Source organism: Corella eumyota, chromosome 5 (assembly GCF_963082875.1).
Source record: "Corella eumyota chromosome 5, kaCorEumy4.1, whole genome shotgun sequence".
In the NCBI taxonomy this organism is placed as follows: domain Eukaryota; kingdom Metazoa; phylum Chordata; class Ascidiacea; order Phlebobranchia; family Corellidae; genus Corella; species Corella eumyota.
The window spans coordinates 9,815,607-9,839,372 of record NC_137494.1 but is presented as its reverse complement, the minus strand read 5'-3'; the positions used below and the strand labels follow the sequence as shown (position 1 = coordinate 9,839,372).

Below are 23,766 nucleotides of genomic sequence, written 5' to 3'. Positions count from 1 at the left end.
ACGGTATTTGTAGTGCAGGTTGATTAGGTTTAACGAATATTTTCATTCTAAATTTACTTATTAAGAACATTAACAAAAATATACAATTTAATGCAAATTGACAATAACAGTGAATTTCAACAAGCCAAATAAGCGAAGTGTAATTATGTGCGCGCTACTTATATTGGTTAGAGAGTAACTACGTCAAAAAATGCACTGAAGCAGAACCAGTATAATGTTAGCTCAACGAAAACCATAATGTTGTTGGGATTTCCAAATTTGTGCATTATGGCTGGGAATTTTTTAAGTAATATATTTAAATTCATTATTATTTGATTAATTCAGTAAGTGTGAAAAAATAACAACGATATCTGTTGCTTTACAGTAAGTTAAAAAAATGAATTTTGTTTAAATTTGGTGATTCCTTTCTGTAATGGAATTGGTTTATACTAATCAAAAGTTTTTTTATATTCTGGCAAGGTAAGTTGTAAATTATTTAAATTAATTGTTAAGTCTTAAAAATTTTAAAAACAATTTTTATTAAACGTGGTTTTAAATTATAATTAATACCACAAACCAATGCAACAAACATAATTTTGGTTTAAATTGGTTACCGAAAATCTAAAAAAAAAGCTTATTTATTTTAGGATAGAATGAAAACTTTTTTGCTGTTGTTTTGATATGGAAAACACAGAAAACAATATTTTACAGAGTCACACAAATATTTTTTCACTTTTAAATAACTTTGTGGATCAAGCTGGTGAACTCATTGTTACAGCAAGCATCGACGAAACTAACTCACAACATTCGGTGGGATACTGATATCATATTAAAACTTAATAGCTTTAAAATATAAAGTATGTACAACTACAACAATTGAATAAATAGTGACTATAATATAAATTTTATATATTACAGTATATTTTCTAACGTTGGTATTTTAATTAAAAGTTAAAGTAAAAGTTTGTGTTTTTAACTAAAAGAAATTTTCAGGATATTAACTTGGATTATTTTTCTGATTGTGAGAAAGAACAAAATTTGTTTGAGACCAAAGACAATTTATCAGAAATAGAACAAGTAGAAACTACAGAAAATAAATTAGTTGATCTTGAGGGTTTAGAACATCAGATTTCTGAAAACCCTGTTGAATTTGTTGAAGGTTTTTATTATAAATTTTTATTATTTGCTTTTTTTCATTTGTTTTTTTTTAAATTAAGCTTGGACAAAAAAGAAAAAATTCTATTTGGTAAACACTATGACATTTGGCTAAAATGTCATTATATTTAAGTTGTGTTCTTTTAACAATACTACATTTCTCTTTAATTTCTTTTCGGTTAAATGTTACCTGCAGTGAAAATATCATTTTATTTATATATTATGTTTTTTTTTTGTTGTATTAGTGATCCTTAATTATAAATGTATATTAAAAATTATTTTGTTATTGTAGCTTATGTAGTACTTGCTTTAATGTTAAATTTTCTTTTTATAATTTAAGGTTCCATTTACATTCTACCTGCACTGCAAGAGGAACATATCGATCACAAAAATATTTGTAAAACTATTAGTGAAATTAAACTGAACTCAAACACTATGTCTGACCCTTCTACATCTAATTTTAAACAAACATATCAGCCAAGTATTCAACCGAATATACAGCCTAATACAAAAAGTAATCTACAGGGTGACATGCAAAACTACCAAATTTGGCAAGGCAATCAAAACCAGGAATTTTCTCATCAAAGGCAAAATACTGATGCACAAAATGGATTAAGTTATGGAAACACTTCATTTGAAAATGGATATTTGCAAGGATTGTTGCCTGGTAATGAATATGAAACCTATTCTAGATGTGATCAAATGGGAAACTTTAATCAAGTTTTAAATCGAGATTTTTCTTCGCATATGTTAACCCAACAAGAACTTCCACCTAATTCTTCAGCATGTAACAAGGTTCGTTAAGTTTAATTTTCAAAAATTTATAATTGTTACAAGTTTAGTGTTTAATAGGATCTTGATTACTAATCCTTTTATTTTTACTATAATATAATGTAAACCATGTGAGATAAAGATTTTTTACCTTAAGTCTATAGGTGAGTTTAATATTTTTTAAACTTTTTTTAGCTAAGTTCTTACCACCAAAACACAACGTACAATACTCACAACAATAATATCAACACTGCTTTCTACAACAACATAAGTGAAAAATCTTTAAATAAAAAACATACAAGTGAAAGTGGAAGTGAAGAAATTGAAGATCGAAGCCAAGAAAAGAAATTAACAACAACTCCAATTCCTTCTGATGCTGAGAAGACATCTAGTGGCTCAAGTGTGAGTAGTGGAAGTCATGAAGACTCTCCAAGCCCAAATTCGAATTCCAAACTTTCAGTTGAATCAAGTGTTAGTATTAACAATGTGCAAGAAGTTGAAATATCTGAAAATGTAATTGAAATCAATGAAAACACAGAGTTTACGGCTCCAGTTATTCCTGTTTCACCTTCGAGTCCGATAAATTTTGATCAACCAAATACAAGTAAAGTCAAAACTTGGGTCTCGGACATAGTAAAAGGATCAGATGAACAAACAAAAACTGACAAACATTTATCGTGGTCAGTCTGCAAGGAAGAAAGAAGAAAAAGAAGGCACAAGAAAAAGGTTATACAACAATCTTTAAATAAAAATTTATTTTACAATCATCATGGTAACAAACATCAAAACAGTGAAAAATCGTGCTCTAGCAATATAAATCGAACTCAAATTACAGAAGTAAAACAAAGTTATTCATCCTACAGTGGGTTAATTCCTAAAACAACTGCCGACCCCACTAGTATTAACCCTATTTTACCTCGGCCAATAACTTTAGAAAAACTTAAATCAGGAACAAGTAAATCGAAATCTGAAAAAAAAATTTCTAACAAGGTAAAAAGAAAAACAAAGAATCATAATAATGAGGCATTTCAGCATAGTTCAGACTTTATTGTTCAACACACTAAACCTCTTTCCACAATAGAGAAAGATGGTTCAAGAAGGTGGCAAACTGTTACAGCAATCCAAGGTCCAAAGTTACCACCAATGCTCTCAGAGCGAGATCGGATCCCTAAAAGAGGAAGGCCATCCAAAAAAATGACAGAATTTAATCTTAAATTTAAGCCTGATGAGGTGCCAAAAAAACCTCCAACAAGTTCAAAATCAATGATGGAAGTACCAGGTGCATCAAGGTTGGTTGCAATGTATACAATTAATGATAAAGGGTGCATTGAAGAGTTGGGTAATAAGCCTAAAGAAAATCGAAGGAGTAAGGAAAGAGCAGAAGCTTTTAGAAACATGTTGTCAGAGATTAGCAAAAAAACTTCAATTCAAAAAAAAACTGCAAGTGCAAAAGATGTTGTTGGTGCTTTTAAAGCTGTAGGTGTTCGGACAAGAAAACAAGTTTCATCAACTTCAACTAAAACCTTTGAAAAAAAGAAGAAAAGGAGAAAGAAAGGTATGTGTGGAGATGATACACCTGTGGCCGACTTGTACCCAAAAAGAGAAATGATAAAACCACAAGCATTGGAGGAAGATAGAATCTATACTTTTTCTGAACTTGCAAAACAATATAAGATTTCAAACTCTATACTTTACAGAGCAATGGAACAATCACAGAGAAGCTCTCTTAATAAAACAAGAAATGTAAGGCAAAAAACAAAAGAAGAAAAACCATTAAAATACACTGAGCAGGAAATTCCCCCAAACAAGCAGGATCATAGTTTTTCCTATGCTGGGATTAAAACTCATCAAACCGAGGATAAGGAAAACTATAGTTCTCATGATAATAATCATAATACAAGTGTTGAAGAATTTACACAAGAATCGTTCAAGAGTGAAAAAATAAAAAAGAAAAAAAAGAAAAAGAAACACAAAAAGAAAGAAAAAAACGAAAATGGAAAGAGAAAAAGAAGTAAAGACAAGAAAAAGAGATCTAAAAAGAAAGAAAGACTTTTGACAAAATCAAATGATTTAGGTTCAGCTTTAGGAGACCTTAATAATGATTCTAATATTTTCAAATCACAGAATATTTGTGAATCAAAAAAATCGTCCCCCGAAAATTCAACACTTGCTGGTTCAGTAAGGAATAAAAGTTTGTCCAGTGTCTCGGGATGTGATGAAGCTTATGATGGTGGAGATAGTTCTTCTGATCGTGATTTTGTTGCAACAAAAACTACATCAAAACAAGTCCCAAAAATTGTGTCATCACAGAAGACAATATTTGGTGGAAATGCTGTCTTGCCTTCCTTTCAAGGAATTAAAGAACATGGTGGTTTGATTCAGTTTTCTGAGCATACCAAAAAGTTAACAGAGCTTAATAAACACAAAAAACATAAACATAAAAAGAAAAAGCTTACTAGCAAATTGAAAAGTATTACTGACCCAAAATTTGTAAACGAATTGAATGACTTAATTCGAAAAATGAAGTTGCTAAAAATAACAAACGAAGATTCATTTTTGTCAGGCTCTTTTATTAAGCAGTGTTCAAATGTTTTTGCTCATTCAAAGTCTAGTTTTTTTAGTCCAATTTCATCTGATTGTGTAAATTCCTACAGAGATCCGTTTAAAAATAATTTTAATCGATTTCCAAGTCAACAAAATGCAGCAGTTTCTTCCAAAATTAAAAATATGTCATTTTACTGCAAGTCTCCCTTTTTTGTTAATAATGGTTTCATTAAACCTTATAAGGTTGCAAATACAAGCCTTACCACAAAAATGATTTCATCTTACAAACAACAAACTTCCCAGATTGTAAATAACAAAGAATTATTCACAACTCAATCAAGTTTTTTCAGCAATCAAAATAAACAAAACAATTTATTTTTTACACCTAATCTTATAGCTAAATCAACTAAAGATTCTGAAACAGAAAATCAAAAATCACTAAAAAAGAAGAGGGGATGGCCTTTAGGTAAACTCCGTGGAACACGAACGAAAAAATTCTTATTTGACAGAAATTTTGAAAGTGATTATGAATCAGATATAAGCAACTTAAGTACAGAAACTAAAAAGTCTACAAAAACTAAAAGCAACAAAACTTCTAACAACAGTGGTATGAGCACACCCTCAACAACAGACGACAGCACAGCTAGTTCATTTAATCATGAGCTTGTGGATCACATCAAAGCAGCAATAACAGCTAAACTGGATGCTTCTGTGTCAACAGATGTTGTTACTAAAACAGTTGATGCGGCAGTTGCTAATTACCTACAAAAAGTTACACCTGTCACAGATGATGTCCCAGTAATTGAAAACATAGAAAAAGACTTTGAACCACCTATAAAACGTGCAAGAGGAAGACCTCCTAAAAATATAAAAACAAATTTTGTCAAATTACAAACTGAAAGTAAAGATGAAAAAACAAATGAATCTCATCCTAAAAAAGTCTGGGTATCAAAACACAAAGTAACAGCATCAACTTGTAAGTTAAACAGTTTAAAACAAAGAAAACGAGGTCCTGGAAGGCCAAAAAAACTATCTAACCAAAAAACACCTTTAGCCAACCTAAAATCACAAGTTTTGTGCAAAAAAGCAAGTAAATCTTATGTGCCATCATCATGTTGTTTAAAAAAGCAGTTAACCAAATCAAATCATAGAGAACAAACAAGTTTAATTTCAAGTGCTCGTGTCAAAAAAGCTTTGGAAGCATTAGTGACAACTACAGCATTAGATAAACATATTCAATCAACAAAATGGTTAGCACAAGCTAATAAACCTGAGCCAGGAATGTACCACGGAACAAATGTGGATTTACATATGAATGAAGCTATTGAATCAACAATCAAAACTGCAGCCTTGGGTCAAGATCACAAGAATATGATTTTAAAAAAAAGTTTGGAATTTGTGGTTGCTAAGCTGAAGAGTAAGCAAAACCAGCCAAACAATTTACTGAACATAAATGACAACAATAACAATTCAATTCAGGTAATATAAGTGTAATATTTTAAAGTGATGCTTAGTGATACAATTAAACAAAAACATATTTTATTATATAACAAAACCAGGTTAAAATTTTTTGTCTCCTCAGCTTAAATAAGTTATTTTATTTCATTTTTTTTTAATTTTATAGACAACTGATAAAAAAATAGTTAGTAAAAGTTCAAACCTTCAAATTTTTAATCCTTCTGAAAGAGCAATCACATTTCATCAAAAGGATGGTAATCCACTAAGGTATAAATAAAATCTTTCTGTTGTATTTACAATATGTGGCATGCCCTGTGTTTTTAATTATAAAAAAATTTTTATCCAATTTTATTCTAATAATTTATCATACTTTACAGTGAAATAAACCCTCTATTATATCCCAATAAAAACAAAGTATTTCAAAGTGCCGGATTTTTTTGTGAAGATTACAAAACATCAAAGTAAGTTTTTCACAAGTTTTAAATAAGTAAATTTATGTAGCATGGTTGTAATTTAAATATGTGTGAATATCTGTGTAAAAAATTGTTAAAAAATATTTACACAATTTAAAAAAAATCATTTTGCAAAGGTTTAACAACATTTTTTACAGTGATGCACACGGAAATGATGACGACAAACAACAAATTCTCCCTCTTCCAAATTACCCAATCGATATTTTGTTTAAATCTAAAGATTTTCAGCTTCCTTATGACATCTGGTGGTCATATAAAAACCAATTCATATTTCCCAATCAAAGTTTTTCTACTCAGTTTACAAATATTGATAAAAGTATGGAGTTACTTTTTATAATATTTAAACAACTTTAATTTATTTGAAAAAAATTGGTAATTTTTTTTTACTATTGAAGGCTGATTTTTTAAAACTCTATTGTGTTTTTAGGCGTTTATGTCAACACACAGCCTAATTTTGAGAAGAGTAAAATTAAAATTTGTGAATGTAAAACTTTAGACCAATGTTGCCAAACAAATTGTGTAAATAAGAAGATGTATATTGAATGTTCACCTGAATCTTGCCCTTGTGGACCCACGTAAAAAATTAATTTAAATTAAGACAAACAAGTGTACTTTGCTTTTAAATATTCATTAAATTTTTGCTAAGTTTAAATAAAATATTGTAAGAATAAGTAATACTTTTTTAGATAGTAACAATTTGTTTATGTTTATCTAGATGTAAAAACAGAGTCATTCAAAACAAAAAATCATTTGAAGGAATTGAAATATTTCAAAAGGGAAAAAAAGATTACGGAATTAAAAGCAAAACTTTGATAAAGAAAGGTTATTTAAATGTTACTAGCTTATTTGTAACTGTAATAAAACCTTTTTGGTGTTTTACTTTTTTAATGATTAAAATTTATGCAAAAAAATTAAACTTTTTATAATTATATATATTAAATTGTAAAAATAAATTGAAAAATATGCAACAAGTTTTAAAATATTATCATAAAATGTTAAAAATAATAATTTTAGATGAGTTTATCATTGAATATGTCGGTGAAATTGTAAGCAAACAAGAATTTCTACAAAGATCATGGAAGTGTTACAAATACTATAACAACTCTTATGGTGTAAAACTTGGAGAGATTGGCATTGTTGATGCTCATGTTAAGGGTGGTGAAGCTCGATTTATTCAACACAGGTGCTCTCGTTTTAATAATCAATCCAATTTAATTTTACTGAATGATGCAATTCTGTTAGGCCTATACAGACTTTTTTATAAAACAGTTTACATATTTAAAATGAATGGTTGTTTATTTTGGATTACCTTAAAAATAAATAGGGACTGTTAAAAGAAACTAGTGAGGACTGTAAAAGTACAAGTACAAGAAAGAGTTTGTTAAGACCATTAAGAATCATAGAATTAGAGAGAACTATAACATATGAAAGCAAATTTTTGCAGGAACATAAAAGTTAGTTTTAGATTTTTTCTGTAAAAATCTAGATTTACTTGCTGGCATGACTGTGCATTGTTTTACCTTTTTAATTATGAATTTTATATATACACCCCAATTCTATACCCACCATGGTATCTGCCCAAAGACCAGAGTTTGCAAACAACATTTTATTGAAATTTAGGTCAACATTAAAAAAAAATTTTAAGTACATTTCAGAGGAGGGCTAGAGAAAACTCGGGTTAATAAAATAGGTCACATTGTTAATAAAATAGCAACCTCAAGCATATGGACCTTAAATTTAAAAAAAAAATTTAATTTTCAGTAGTTTGCAAACAACATTTTATTGAAATTTAGGTCAACATTAAAAAAAAAAATTTAAGTACATTTCAGAGGAGGGCTAAAGAAAACTCGGGTTAATAAAATAGGTCACATTGTTAATAAAATAGCAGCCTCAAGCATATGGACCTTAAATTTAAAAAAAAGTTGTTGACGATCGCAAATTCTGAGAGAGAATCAGCAAAGACTGTGAAGTACGAGAGGGATTCAGGGAAAAATGTAAAATTTGAAAGTGAAACATCAAGAACCGTAGAGTATGAGATAGATTTGGCGAGGACCATATGGTACTAGATTTGTTTGAAGACCGCAAAGTAAAAGTGCAATATTATTTTTTGTGTTATTAATTAAAAAGTATTTTTAAATTTATACGGCCATTTTTTATAAACTTTATTGTTTTATTTAGCTAATTCTTTGTTGTTATTAAATATTTTTTAAATATGAAATTTAATTTATAATTTTTATGTTTGTGTTTAAAAGTTGTAACCCAAATTGCGAGATGCAAACTTGGAAAGTTTTGGGAGAAGACAAAGTTTGCTTGTTTGCTAAAAAAGAAATAAAATCTGGAGAGGAGTTAACAGTTGATTACGAAGATTATTTTTGTGTGGTGCAGGAGCAAAAAATTTGCAAGTAAGTTAGTGCTAACTTTTTTTAAAGTGATAGTTACAAATGGAAAAAGTGAAAAAACTGCTTTTTACAAGTTTTATTATGTAGTAACTGTATTTGGTTTTAAATTGTTTTGTGTTCTCAATAATCACATTTTCTTTTTATTAAAGGTGTACAGAAATTTGAGTTGTGATAATTTTTTCTTGTTAAGCACTTATCAAAAATAGATTACCTTACTAAAATAAACTATGGAACAAAATACTGAATCGACTTTTTTATAATTTAAAAACTAAAATGTTAAATTTTATTCCAAGTTTAATATAAAAAATGTTTTATTTCATAATTATTAATAAACTGTCTTTGTATAACATACTTTTTTGGGATGACTTTTAATAACATTACCGTTGTAGATGTGAAAGTCCAAATTGTAGAAAAATTATTAACAGAAAAAATCAAAGTTTTGAACAAGAAAATTTACAACCACCAAAAATTAAGAAAAATTCAATGAATGGAAAAAAATATACAACAATTTGTGTTAGTTTTCGAATTTTAATTCTTAATTTCAATAGTTGTATTTAAGTGAAATAAATTTTATTAATTTTAATAAAGTATTTTTAATTTAGCAAAATTCTTATTAAGTAAAACAATTTTTTTAGGATAATAATGTTCAGTTTGGGATAGAAGAGATTATTGTGAATCACATTCCAACTATTTCTAAACATGACAGAAGTTTAATTAAAACCAAAAGAATATTTCTTCTTCGAAATCTTAATCAGGTGTAGTTTTTTTTTTGACTTTATGTAACTTAACAATTTTTGCATTAATACATTTTCTTGTTAATTACTTGTTTTAATATATTAGTAACATAATTTTTATGTTAAGATAAAATATCAGCAAGACAAACACAATCTTCAAACGGATAATGATCAAAGTTTTGCAAAAGAAGGCTTAACAACTAACAAGGTAGCCTACTTTTTTAAATATACAGCAAAGTTAAAACCAATTAAAAATTTAAGTGAGTTATTTTTATAACAATCCTGTATCAAGTAAAAAAAATCCTAAATAACATTTTTAACAGGCTACAAAAATGGTTGATGAAACAATTAAAGAAGTTTTTACTGCTGTAATGTCTTGTAAGGATGAACTCGGGATATCTTTGGCTATTCCTTTTATTAATTTACCTTCAAAACTACAGTGAGTTAATTTCTATATTAACAATGACTATTAGGTAAAAGTTATTGTAGTCGAGGTAACTTATTACTGCATTAGAGTTAATTTTTTACATGTTCATATTTATAAGGTTGTCAGCTTGAGAAATTGCCTAAAAACTAGTTAATATTTATTTTTTGATAAGCAATACATTACGCCTCCAACTTACATACCATAGATAAAAAAATTATGAATAATTTACATGTTTTATCATCACCATTTAAATTAAAAACAACAATCTAGGAAGGGATAGGCAACTTTTTAGCCTTATTAGGCTTTGGAGCATTCACAACACACACTTACTTATTCAGAAATGTTTTAAAATTAGTGTGATTTTTTTATTTATCAAATTTTTTTGTGTACTTGCTATAGTTAAGATCTGATCCCTTGACTTATTTTCCTACTCTAATACAATAATAAAAAACTGTTTTTTTTTGATAGTTTAAAAAAAATCTATTTTTCAGAAATCCTGAGTTATTTAAAAACAAAGATGAAGCTGTTGATTTAAGTTGTGTAGAATGTAAAATTTTGAACGAAAAATACAGCAATATTGAAGCTTTTTGTTCTGATATGCTAAGTGTTTTTAGGCATGCTGAGGTATTTAAAAAAATATATGTATTTGAATGTTTTGTTAATAAATTAGAAGATAGGCTAAACATTATTAAATTTTACCAGAAATATCATGGACGTAAATCAACACTAGGAAAAGATGTTTCAAGACTAAGAAGAGCTTTCACTAATGCTAAACACTCAATGGTGCATTTGGTTACTGAAGATAACTCTAATCAAAGGGTAGAAACTTTATTGTTTTCTTAAACTATTACTAATATTTTGATGTTAAGGATATTTTTCAAACCTTTAGAATTATTTTGAAACTATAAATCAATATTTAAATATAAGAGTCTGTTTTTTTAGTAAAAGCCGGGATATTTATTGTATAATTATTATGTTGTTGCAGAGCGAAAAAGAAGAGATAATGGAGATTGAAAAAAGAAAAAACGGAGATTATATTCGATGTATTTGTGGAATTTATAAAGATGAAGGAGTTATGATACAGTGCGAAAAGTGTTATGTAAGTTTATATATTAAACCAGTTAAAGCTATTTTTTTATTTTCTTTTTATAATTTTTTTTGATTAAATCATGTAATTCAGATAGTTACAAATGTTATTTTGATGTATATTTAATATTTTTCTTCTGCTGCACCTAAATAATAACTTAAATAAAAAACCTAATGTTTTAACTAAATTTTTTTTTGAATTTCAATTAAATTGATGGTTTAGGTTTGGCAACATTGTGATTGCATGGATGTTGAGGCAAGCAACTACAATGATTTAACTCCATATTTTTGTGAGGAATGTGATGAACGTGAGGTTCCTGTTGAAGTCGAGGTCATTCCACAACCTCCTAGTGCTCCTCCCGGACACACCTACTATTTGACATTAGTCAAAGATGATTTGGTGGTTAAACAAGGTTGAGTAACTTTACAATTTTGGTTTTTACTCAGTATTATAGGCTGGTAATAAATTTAATATAAGTAACGTTTTATCAGTTTAATCTAAATTAAAAATGCTGTTTTTTGGTAATCTGAACCCCTCACACCGCAAACATTTTAGGCTCTTTATTTAAAGGGGTTTAAAAGTAATTAAAGGGGTTTTTAAATGTTAGGGGTTTATATGAAAGGGTTCAAATAAAGAGGTTTAAATTTAAAGGTTTCAGTTGTAAAACATTTAAATAAAGGCGTTTAGTTGTAAGAAGTTTAAGTGCTTATGGTTTAAAGGTTTGGGGTTTTGTTGTAAAGGGTTTAAATGTCATGGTACCGCAGTTGACAAGTCATTAATAATCATATTTTTTTGTTTAGGAGATTGTGTTCGATTAATTCATGATCATAGATTAAGACAACGAAGCTCAGCAAACCCTCCTCTTCGAGCTTCTTATCGCATCCAATCTCACTTGACTCCAGACTCTCATGACTTTTTCAGAATCATTAAACTCTGGACAGATGACAGGTAATAGTTTTTTACAGGATTTAACAATAATTTAATTTATTTTAATATTTTTATCCTTTTTATGATTGACATTTTTTCATTTTTTTACATTATTTAATTTAGTGGGGATAAGTATGCTTATGGTTATCACTTTCTTCGACCTCATGACACAAAACATTCAGACTCGCGCTTATTTTACAACAATGAGCTAGTAGCCACTCCATATAATGAAATTGTACCATTAGAGGCAATAATAAGTCAGATTTGTGTGATGGATTTAGAAACTTACATAAGTGGACGGCCAAAGGGTAAAACTAATATATTATTAAATTATTTTACATTTAAACTGTTTCAAAATTTCTATTTTTTTTAATATTAATAATTGTTTTATTATAGGTGTGAAAGAAAGTGACGTTTACGTATGTGAACACAGGGTCGATCTCTCACTAAGGTTGGTCAACAAACCAATCAAACAAAAATACCCGATCTGCACCAAATCTCATGTTTTTAACCATTTTTCAAATAAACTGGTTTTAACCAGAAATACCGAGGTAAGAGTTAAATCTTAACATTTTAAGCTTCTTTTTAAAGCATTCTTAAATGCTATAAATATATTTTGTTAAAGGTTCCCGAGCAATATAAAAAGAACCAATCAAAACGCACACAGTGGTTACGCTCCATTGATCACGGGGAAAAGTCGGACGACGGTAAAAAAAATCAATTCACCTGAATGATCAAAGAATTTTTTAACTTATACCATAAATCTCATTTTTATGCAGAAAGCGTGATTGGCGGGGATGACTCTTTTATGGACAAAACTAGTAGCCTGACAGCTTCTTATGTCGTCAATCGTAACATTCAATGTAATGCAGATAATAATATTAAATCCACGAAGAGTAATGATGTTAAAGAATCATGTAGTAGTGACGTCGTGAACGAAGAGTTTCCTGTAAATAATGAGATCGATTCTGACGGAGAAGGAAAAAGTCCCAGAAATGAGAAGAAAAGAAGACTAAGCGGAATTTTAAGTAAATTGGTTAAAGATGCAAGCACAAGGTGAATTTTTTTTTAAATGAAATACGTTTTTGTAAATTGTTTATTTCAACGTTATACTGTGCTTCAGGCAAAAACAGGAAGATTCCTAACAATGTTGAACACCATTATTAACTTGAACTTGCCAGCTTCAAACTAAAAGACTTGCCAAGTTAAAAATTTTTTTACTTTAATTTTGTTTGTTGCAATGAAATTTTTCTTCGCTGTTGTATTTGTCGCGCTTTAATTATGTAAATCACTATATCGTCATCACATATCATCTCTCTGTGCTAAAAACATGGGAATCGTTGCATTATGTTTTTGGTGTATTCTATAAGTTATGTTATATGACGCCAATTTTATTGGTGTCTTTTACGCCAATCTTATTGGTGTCATACACTTTATAAGAGTAACGTCTAAAGGTGTGCTTACACAGGTGTATTTTCGCGTTTTATTCATTTGCAAACTTGCGATCGACTATCTTGTCACGGCGCTTATAACAAATTATATTTGAACTTTTTTTATAGTACATAATTTTCTTCATTTTAAAATGTTTCTTTTAGCTTATATCTTGTTTAAACTAGCGTGAATAATCCTACGCGACGTTTTTTGCGCTTTAGTATTTTTGCTTTAAACATATATTAAATATAGTGGATGTGTCATATTGTATTTACCATTCTTATCTGCCAACCAGTTTGAGCTTGATTGGTCCTTGCTTCTTGATGTTCCAATAAAATATATTACATTTTTTATGTTTAGTTTCGAATGTGTTACCTGAAAAGTACTAACTAGATAAGTACAAGGGGCATTTTGTCTGCTTCGGATCAGCAAATTAAGGAGCAAGCAACAAATGGTGTATACCTTAAATTCCCGTTTTATTTTGTTTGTCGTTTATTAAGCTACTTATTAAAAAATTGTCTATTAAAATATAGATGTTATAAAGTATAATAATCATTGGCTTCTGCCAAGTTACCGTATATGTATGTAACCGAAAACCATATAATGAGACATATTTTTTAAACCCTTTACCAAAAAATGTCTTTCGAAAAAGGTAAGTACTAGTAGGATAGTTCAAGTTGGTTGATAGTAAAAGTAATAAAATTTTATTTATTTCTCAAATAAGGTGTAGCTTTCTATAAATACAAAATAACTAGCCTCTATTCTCAACGCGACCAGTGTATTAATAAATATTATTAAAGTTATTTTGATTTCTTGGGGCCCGAATTTTATCAATATTTTTGCTGATAATATCATGAATAGACGAACAGGCATTTCGTAGTTCTGCTACCATTAGCCGCAAGCCAACAAACTGCTTTTCGTCTTCTTCAAAAATATAACGCGAATAATCTTTAATTCCTGGTCTCTTGGATAGCTGAGTAATAATTTTTGCTCGAGATAAAAAATACCCGGCTATTTCCTCCTGGTTACTGACTAGGTCTTGCTCAACCGATTTTAGCTCACTTAAGGTCTCTTCCTGTACCTGTTTTTGTTAATTAATGTTAAATATAAAGTTGTTTATTAAAAACTATGCGTAATAATATAAAAAAAAAACTTTGCGTAATAATATGTTGTCTTACATACACGTGTTTAACATTTTTTATATTTGTTTTACAATTTGTATAGCGTTTACTCAGCTAATATTACTTAGCTGTAACAGTTTGCGTTTATAAGACATTAGATAACAATGTGTTACAATGTATTTAATCAGATTTTTTTCTTTAATTTGTTGATTAAAATTTTTAAAATAAAGATTATAGGACTCTAATATTAATTTACCTCCACTCCAAAATTATTTCCATCTTCGATTTTAGGTATAAGTAGAATAACCCACATTCTTAAGGTATTTACTGCCTCCAAAAGTTTTACTATCTCCGGTTTAATAGTTTCAATTAGGCCAACAATATATTGGTTTGTATTAAATACTAAATTTGTTCGTTGAGTTTCGCCCTGATCGAAATTAGACGGGTTTACATTTTTCAGAGATTCCCGGGTCAACTTTTTAACTTCAGAAATGTTGGTCAAGTTAAAACCTTCTTTTCTTAAAAGATTATCAAATTCAATAATCTTAGAAGGAAAAAAATCTTTAACCAACTGCTCTGCCTCTAAAGATATGCGAGTTTTAAAATCTTCTTGTAAGTCCATTTTGTTTATTTTTAATTATTTTAGTTTTTTTTATTATTTTTGTAAATTTTTAAAAGTAATTTAGTTGGATATGACGTAATAATGACAACCAAAGTACTATATGATTTTTTTGTTTTCATAAATTTTATGTTGAATTTTTTTTTTTGTCCATTTTTTGTGTTTTAATTTAAATATATTTTTTATGGCTCAAAATCTTTGATTTTAAAAGATTTTGTTATCGTCGATTCTTCTTTTTATTTTTTTTATTTTTCGAGCAATTTTTTAAAAGGCAATTGTTCTGTTTTTATAAGTCGTCTAAAAATTGTGTAGGCTTATGTTGTCAATTTTTTTTAGTAGGCTGCTATATTAAATTTAAATGTAGCTAATTAGTGTTTAGAAAATAGCCGGTGAAGAAAAAAAAATGTTTGAAAGTTTTTTTGTTTAACATATAAAAACTTGTTTGGTTTGTTTATTAAAAACTTGAAAAACACCATTTTGTTGTTAAATTTTTTTTAATTTTATCTTGCGTTATCAATCTTTTTTAATTTGTTATGACCAATTTTTTTTGGCTATTATAAAAAAATCCATGTTTGCTTATTAAAACCTAGATCAATCATTATAAAGTTTATTTTTAACTCAGTATTCTATTTAAAATATATTTTAAATATTTATATATTTAAGGTAATATACAAAAACACAATTTTAAATCATACGTTATTTATCATATAAATCTAGTTGAAATATTAAAATTCTATGTTTGTATTATTACGTTCTGGTTGAAAGCACACATGTCTGTTTGTTTAAGATAGCACATGTGTTCAAATGACCTTCGAAAATGGTAAAAAGTAGAGTAAGTCACGTTTCAATAAGAAATTCATATTTGAAAAAAACCTATGATACATAACTAATAATATTTTATTTATTTAACGTTACTACTTAATAAAAAGTATTTTTTTAATATATATACTTTTTAATTAATATAAATAAGCACGGTCGTCAATCTGATGCTGTAATAACTAAAATAACTGAATAACAGAAAAATATTCAAATTATAATACAAAAAAGGTTAATTTTAAAGCAGTAAATCATTTAAATTGTAAAAAAAATATACTTGCTTTAAATTAAAATTTTATTATTATATATTTATTGTAGTTAATCTTTTGTTATGATTTATAGGTAGGTATTTGTCTTTTTTTTATTTAGTTTTTTTCCACATCCGCATTAATAAAAGTAAAACAAATTTAAATATACATAACATAAATGCAAAGAAAAAGTAACAAAATTACTTAATGCACTGGTATTTGTTAGTTGTAACGAAATTAAGCATTGCCATTTAGGCAATTCTTAACCTTTTTAAGTTTTTGATTTTAATTACTTATTCTAAAGTTTTCTATTAGGATTTAATCTTGTATTGGTAAATAAGTAGAGCGTTGTTAATTAAGCAGCTTCTAGTTAACTAGTAGTTAAAATGAAACAATGGTCCCATCAAAACCTTATAATTACTGGAGTTACAATTCCAATTGGTCTTATTATTTGCTGGTGGGTCTTCAAGAAAACTTCAAACAGAGATGAAGACAAAAAAAGTATAGAAAATAAACGTAAACAGTCTAAAGCAGACCAAAGTTTAACTCAAATATCAAAAAATAATCAAAATCATAAAAAAGTACAAAATGGTGAAATAAATTTTGTACATAATAATAAAAACAATTATGAGATATCAAAAGATAAAGATATTGCCAAACCATATAATGATTTTAATCCATCCGGAAGAATTGGAAATCCAGACAGTGATCATGAAGCTATTGAAAAAGTGTTGGCTTTAAAAAAATGTGTGTTAAATGGGGATAAAATTGAAATAAAACCTATAAATCCTGAGGTTGTTCAAGGTGATGAAAAAAATTTAACAAAAGAAAATTGTATCCTGCAATCTACTAATGAAAATAAAAGCAAATTCGACGAAAACAAACAAAACAATTGTAATAATAAAACTTTACAAATATTTAAAAATCAAAATTTGGTGATAAATACCACTCATACCGAACAAAAATGTGAAAATGTTTCTCAACTAGAGTTAAAATCAAAAAATAAAACTGATGAAGAGAAACTTCTAGAAAAAATGAAAAATTTTAAAATGGAAAGCGACAATAAAATTTGCAGCGATAGTGAGAGTTTAACCACGACTGAAGATTCTGCTGAATTGCAGAATGAACAAAACTTACAAGATTTTCATCAAGAAAGCAGAAATACGGTTGAAAGTAAAGTAGTTACAAATATGAATGGAAATCATAATAACTGTGACAACAATTTTGATAAAAGTAATGGACAAGAATTAAACTCCGTTGAAAATGCCAAAGAATTATTAAACTTGGACATTAATACAAATAACAACAACAGTATTCTATCATTAAACAATAACACACAACACGAGAGCATTGAAGAAGATGTTATTTCCAATGAAGATGGTCACATTTTTGAAAAACGTTCAAAGGCAGATGATACAGCTTCAGATGATGTAAGAACTAAAAATTTTAATAACAAATAATATGTCTTAAAATTATTTTAAACTACTGGTACTATTAAATCACTTATTTAGTAGTTGATTAAAGAAAATGATAATTGAGATTAAAATGTTTTTTATAAAAAATTCATCACACATCGTGGGGCTTTAAATTTTTTTTATATTAGTGTCTATCAAGTGATAGTGAAAATGTAAGTACAAACTCAAAAAAAAGGGAGCTAAATAATTTAAAAAACTTTGACGAAGAAAAAAAATTGAAAGATGTGGAATTGTGCGAGAATTTGGATTTTGAAGTTTTTGTTGAATTTCCATCAGTAAGTTTTTTTTTTATTTTTATAATTCTAACTAAAAAAAACTAGATTTTAAGATAGGTCAAGCCCATTTATTTGGTAAGTAAATTTTTTAATCTAATTTAGTGCAACAGCAAATTTATTAGATATAAACCATTATAGAACTTTTTTTTAACCAAGTTTAATATATAAATATACTCTGTATGTATTTTAAACAAAACTACCAAAAATTATTTATGCGAATTTGTGCCTTTGCATAAATAAATCACCCCTTAACTTGGCGTCAATGTTTTTACTCTTTTTAAGTAAATTTTCTTAATTGCTTTTATGTTAATTCCAACAAATACCAAACTAAAATCATATAAATAGTCGACATGGGTTAACTAAGTTCTATTTAATAAATTTTTCTATTTAACAAAAAAATAATTTATATATATATATATATAACAATTTTTTTTGTATAATTACAGGATTTGGTTGGTTTACTGATAGGAAAACAAGGTCGAAACATTAAACAGTTAAAATTAGATTCAGGTGCTGATATTTTTGTGCATGAGGCCCCATCACGAGAAGATATTCAAGTTTTACAAATTTGTGGTAAGATGACTTGTTTCTATTATGTGTTTTAATAAAAATTATCTATATTTATATACAACATAGTATTTAACATTATTTAAGGATATTTTGATATTTCAAAGTAAAAAGTCATTTTCAAAAGAATGATTAGGGAAAATATTCTATGTAAATTATGTGGCAAAATTAAAATAGACCTATGTTATTTTTTTAAATCGTGAGTTTATATAATGTGACTAAGTTTAGGGGTTTACTAAAATGAATTATTAAACAACTAAAGTCTAAAGGCATTATTAACCCAATAAAATAAATTAACTTTGAATTTTTTAAATATTTAGGAACTCAGTCTGAGGTGGAAAGTTGTGTTTCACGAATAAAGCGAAGGTTCACGAATATTAATTTATCCTCATTTGATGGAACATCTCTTGATCTTTCCAGTCATCATTCTGGGGATTCCCCGGCTCCTATGTATCCCGTGGCAAATATTTCGCGAGTAGGTTTTCGTTTGAAAATTGATATATAAAAAATATATAAAATTTACTAATATATAAAACTAATATATAAAAAAATTATTATTTTAACCATTATTTTAATTTACAGTTTGGTAAAATATTTTTTTAATTTTAGAACTATATACCTTTTAAATTTGTTGATTGCTTGTCTTACGAGCTGCATTTTAGTTTTTGAAATATGGTTGCCATTCGTATTCCTAATAGCTTATTTGTCAGTGATATTTTCCTATCCACAACAAATTTCATTTTTTGTTTTGTTTTAAAGGATTCTAACATTTTTAATTAATTAGTTGCAACTTGCTGAAGGAATAACAAGTGATGTGATTGTGTCGGCAATTGCAGATGTAGATTGTGTGTTTCTTCAACAACATCTTCATCCCTCGTTTCAAGCACTAACTAATCTAGAGCGAGCAATGTCGGTTTGTTACTCTGATCCCTCTACACCAAGTCTTATAAGTCCAATCCAAGGTAATAAATCTAATGTTTATTATTTAAACCTTTCACAATTAAGACCATTTCCTGTTAGTATTAAACCAACATAATATTATGAACATGTCAATTTATTAAACTGCTGCTTAAGTATTCGTAGCTAAACCATATTTAGGTGCTATATACATGTTTAGCTACAAAACTTTTAAACATAATATTAGTATATTATTAAAAGTTTTTAAATGTATTTGTGATTTATTAAAACATTTATGTTAAAAATTTAACATATCAATATAATTTTCTTTATCTATTACTATTTTGTATGAATACTGTGTTTAAGTTGTTATTGCTTAGGAATAATGAAGTACTGGGTATTTGCTCAATAGGCTTAGTTACCAAGTTAACAAAAGCTAAATTCAGATTATTAACAACTTAAGTAATTTAATCTATAAAGGCAACCCTGATGTTTTGTTTAAATTTATTCAAAACTTTCCACTATTTTCATTTCTTCATTTTAAATTTTAAACTGCAATTAAAACATCTAAAACTTCATTTTTTTATTCACGTGTTAATACAACAGTAGATACAGTCTTGGTTAAAAAATTTACTAAATTCAAATATAAGTTATTACCTTTAAATAATGCTGATTATATTTTTTATTTTTAAGTTGGTCTTATATGTGCTGCCAAACAGCAAGGAACTTGGTATCGAGCTCAAATTGTAAACTGTTTTGAGAATTCAGAAGAGATAATTATTAAGTTTATGGATTATGGGGGTTATGCTACAGTTAACGAATCTTCTATTAAGCAAATAAGGTTAGAATGTCAATTAGCTGTTTTACATATTTGTTGTGTGGATTTTAATGTTTTTTTATATTCATTTTATAGTCATTTTGCTAATATAAGCGAGGCTGTGTAAAAATATGGTATTACAATATAAACCCTAGATAACATAATAAATGTTGTAACTTATTGTTTTTACAGAGCTGATTTTGTTACTCTACCCTTTCAAGCAACTGAATGTTATTTAGATAACATTGTTCCTTCTAAAGGTAATTTTATTTTAAGTCTTTATTATATCTTTAAAACTAATATTTATATTTATGACATTTTTTTTCACTTCTATCTAACATTATAATATCAATTGAATAAAAAAAGTGTAATAAGGATTTAGTTTAAGGCATTTTATTTTATAATTGTAGTGTTTATGTTTTAATTTGAAACTATTTTCAAGCTACAATTTTAAACCATTATTTATTTTGTGTAACTGCAAAATCTAGTTATATTTTGCAATAGATAACGTCTTATATAAAAAAATCGAGAAAGGTCCCAACTTGACAAAAATTTATATAAATTGTTTTTTTCATACAACATTGAAAATTTAATATTTAAACTGTCTGGTAAATATTTTTAAACCTTTTTTATTAGATAATAAAAACATGGAGGAAAATGTGATAAAGTTACAAGAGATGCTAAAAGAAGGAAGATTCCAGTCACGGATCACTGGTTATCGAAGTGATGGAAATCCTAAGATTCATCTCTTTAAAATTTTGATGGGAAAGGTTTGGATTTTTTTAGATTTTAGTTTTCAAAGTTAATTTGTTAACTACTATTTTTTGGCTATTTTAGAAGAATCTACAGAATAACTGGATTAAATTCCTTCTAACGTAACTAACATGTAGTTTGAAATTTTTTTTAATTTAATTTATTTGTTCACCAGGTCACTTTAATTAACCAATCAATGGCCACCAATGGTCTTGCAACCTGGGTTGAACCTGCTCCACATACATTATAACCTCGTGGTGTTGTGACTTGCATTTATCAATTAAACTAAAACTTCGTTATAGAAAAATTAAACCCAACTATACAAACATGTTTTTTAAAAACATATTTTTAAACCGTGCTAATTGTGTAAAACTATTTTGGTACAAATTTCAACTGTGAGATCTGCTGCTATGGTTGAACACTGTAACGATTTCACTCTATTTTGGTACCAAATCTCTTATTAAAATTTATTTGTACTTCGTTGTTGTATTCGTCGAGTTCTTAATGGCAATGACGTATTTATGCAAGTTAACCCTTAGTGGCAAAAACTTTTATTACATGGTTGTTGCTATTATTAACCGTGTTTTAGTTAAAAAGTTTTTAAAAGTAAATTTAAAGACTTGTTTAGATTTAAGAAAGTGGTGATATGCTATAAATATAAACAATTCATGGAGCTTTTTTTGCAATAACTTTAGTAAATAATTCAATTAATCCTTTAAATTGACACAAGACATGAATCATTAAACTTAGATCTTTAACTAAATTTGTACTTTTTTTTGAAAGTTATTGGTTTAATATTTAAGGTATTTAAAATGGCCATAAAAAATATTAAATAGGAATTCTACTGGTGAAAAATTTTAAATAATCACTGTTTTAGGCCTTTTGAGAAAATGTTTTCTTCGTTATAGTGTTCCAGGTTTTTGTATTTATTCGCCTATTGTTAAAACCAGTTAAAATGCACAATGTTCCAATATAATTTTTCAAGTTTTGAGATTTCGGTTAAAGCGAAGTTGTTAGCGTGTGTGTATTTTTGTTGTTGTAGTGTTTGTTATTGTGCATGTCCAAAATAAACCAAATTTAACAAAAAAGGTTATAGATGTGGTGTTTAATAAAAGTGTCAATACATGAAAAGGGCTTCAACATAGTTTCCCTATAACTTATACGAAGTAGGTTTTCTGATTATATTAATGCGTGGTAAAAAATGTTTTTAACCTATGTTGCTATTCGGCGAATAGTTAAGATTTTAGTGCATTTTTTTTTTAGTGCATTAGTGCATTTTTTCGGTCCACTTTATGGTGAGAATTTTTGTGTTTAAAATAAGTGGATAAAGATGCTTAAAGCTTGGTTAAGCAATAGATAGAATGGGATTAGGGCAGCTTGTAAAACATTTTTGCCATTATATAACATGTGCTTTTTCTTCAAATACAAAGTTTTGAAAAAAGTGAATATATATTTTTTAAACTAATTGTTAAAATAATAAATAATTTTAGGCCCCTATCTTAAGAATCTAAGTTACTGTATAGTTTAAAATCTTATCTGTAGAATTTACAAATTATAATATCAACCTATTTAATTTTTTGCACAGCTATAGGTGGCATAGGCTATTGTAACGAATCCGCCATCTTATTGTTTACGCCAAGGTCTTATCTATTCTGCAGATCACGTGTTTACACCTATTGCCAATCTGTTACTCCTTATCTCTATCACGTGGCTTAATCACGTGATGTATTAGTTCAACTGTTTCGGATGTATTTGTATTTAGTATTCGTGGTACAAGCTTGTGAACGGTTGTATGTGTATCTTTCCGCAATAATAAACTATAAATTATAATACGGCTTTTCGTACAAAAGACAATCAGACTCGATTGTTACATTGGAGGTCCTGCCGAGATCCTGGTTCTTTGAAGTCGTAAAGAATTTTAAAGAAATATTGCTGCAAGAAATTACAATCGTGTGTTTCACACTTGTCGAATATAAAAATAGAAAATATTTATTCAAAATGGACCAATTTCTAACAACATCAATATCTATAGAAATTAAGTGCGTAGTTGAACGCGAGCTCTGAGAAATTAAACGGGAACTAGCGTCCCTGAAAAATAAATTAGATTCAAAGATGTTGTACCAATCAACAGAGCTATCAAGATCTAATCAAGAGCTAGAAAAATATACCGGCGAAACCGACGTCGAAGATTACTTAATGAAATTTGACCTTATGTCAAAGGCCAATGGTTGGGATTCACGGGAAAGCGGCTATAGACTAGCGCTAAGTTTATATGGTAAGGCTGCCAGTATCGTCACCAACTTATCTGGAAGTGACCGTACATCAGTAGCAGTTTTAAAAGATAAACTGCGTAAACGTTTTTCTTCCCCGAAGTTAAATTTATTGAACGAGCTACATAGCCGAAAAAGAAGAATGAACGAATCCTTAGATTCACTTTCAACCGACATTGCCAACATGGTTCGGCAATGTCCGATTTATACCAATTCAAGCACAAAAGAACTAGAAAAATTAAAGATGAATTGTTTCATGAATGCCATAAAACACGATGAAGAATTGCACTCCGCAATTTATCACCATTTACCATCTACAATCGAAAGTGCCCTGGAAACTGGACAACTTTACGAACAGCTGTATCGAGTGGATTTAGGCCCTAACTCAATGTCGTGTACCAGAACTAAAGACTACATTACAAAATCAAGCCGTTCTAATTTACCATGTGCGTTTGATCCAATCTCCAGTCCGACAAAACCTTTTTCTTGTACAGAAATAAACACAATTCAACAACCAAAGGTG

General features: G+C 27.9%; 3 protein-coding genes across 4 annotated transcripts; 2 read left to right on the top strand and 1 right to left on the bottom strand.

The window, feature by feature from the left end:
• Nucleotides 1-362: 362 nt before the first annotated feature.
• LOC145753940 (uncharacterized) lies at nt 363-13,723 on the top strand. Of its 2 annotated transcripts, XM_082570486.1 has the most exons (26): nt 363-459; nt 627-789; nt 973-1,138; nt 1,475-1,929; nt 2,101-5,928; nt 6,074-6,174; nt 6,285-6,368; nt 6,518-6,696; nt 6,808-6,955; nt 7,096-7,202; nt 7,395-7,563; nt 8,633-8,782; nt 9,169-9,292; nt 9,415-9,534; nt 9,641-9,721; nt 9,837-9,952; nt 10,432-10,564; nt 10,643-10,759; nt 10,926-11,039; nt 11,250-11,439; nt 11,828-11,975; nt 12,078-12,262; nt 12,351-12,505; nt 12,580-12,661; nt 12,734-13,010; nt 13,078-13,723. In XM_082570486.1, exons 2-26 carry the CDS (start codon nt 661-663, stop codon nt 13,097-13,099), a joined length of 7,380 nt encoding a protein of 2,459 aa, XP_082426612.1. In that variant the 5' UTR covers nt 363-459; nt 627-660; the 3' UTR covers nt 13,100-13,723. The 2 variants fall into 2 exon arrangements, with proteins under 2 accessions (XP_082426612.1, XP_082426613.1); XM_082570487.1 differs by lacking the exon at nt 363-459 and having other exon boundaries at nt 698-836.
• Nucleotides 13,724-14,166: 443 nt separating this feature from the next.
• Nucleotides 14,167-15,128, bottom strand: LOC145753173 (proteasome activator complex subunit 3-like). Its single transcript, XM_082569574.1, has 2 exons — nt 14,763-15,128; nt 14,167-14,466 (listed from the first exon to the last, which is right to left on the bottom strand). Exons 1-2 carry the CDS (start codon nt 15,126-15,128, stop codon nt 14,167-14,169), a joined length of 666 nt encoding a protein of 221 aa, XP_082425700.1.
• Nucleotides 15,129-16,501: 1,373 nt separating this feature from the next.
• Nucleotides 16,502-22,049, top strand: LOC145752471 (uncharacterized). Its single transcript, XM_082568766.1, has 9 exons — nt 16,502-17,619; nt 17,793-17,939; nt 18,386-18,512; nt 18,827-18,981; nt 19,291-19,468; nt 20,097-20,244; nt 20,413-20,480; nt 20,857-20,990; nt 21,149-22,049. The coding sequence occupies exons 1-9, from the start codon at nt 16,576-16,578 to the stop codon at nt 21,221-21,223; spliced, it is 2,076 nt and encodes a 691-aa protein (XP_082424892.1). The 5' UTR covers nt 16,502-16,575; the 3' UTR covers nt 21,224-22,049.
• The last annotated feature ends 1,717 nt before the right edge of the window (nt 22,050-23,766 follow it).

Coding starts and splice junctions, on each gene's coding strand:
- LOC145753940 (XM_082570486.1), top strand. CDS start 661: ATGGAAAACACAGAAAACAATATTTTACAGAGTCACACAAATATTTTT. Junction 11,040..11,249: donor TACAGTGCGAAAAGTGTTAT/GTAAGTTTATAT, acceptor TTGATGGTTTAG/GTTTGGCAACATTGTGATTG. Junction 12,506..12,579: donor TTTTAACCAGAAATACCGAG/GTAAGAGTTAAA, acceptor ATTTTGTTAAAG/GTTCCCGAGCAATATAAAAA.
- LOC145752471 (XM_082568766.1), top strand. CDS start 16,576: ATGAAACAATGGTCCCATCAAAACCTTATAATTACTGGAGTTACAATT. Junction 17,940..18,385: donor TTTTTGTTGAATTTCCATCA/GTAAGTTTTTTT, acceptor GTATAATTACAG/GATTTGGTTGGTTTACTGAT. Junction 18,982..19,290: donor CCGTGGCAAATATTTCGCGA/GTAGGTTTTCGT, acceptor TTAATTAATTAG/TTGCAACTTGCTGAAGGAAT.
- LOC145753173 (XM_082569574.1), bottom strand. CDS start 15,128: ATGGACTTACAAGAAGATTTTAAAACTCGCATATCTTTAGAGGCAGAG. Junction 14,467..14,762: donor GAAATAATTTTGGAGTGGAG/GTAAATTAATAT, acceptor TAACAAAAACAG/GTACAGGAAGAGACCTTAAG.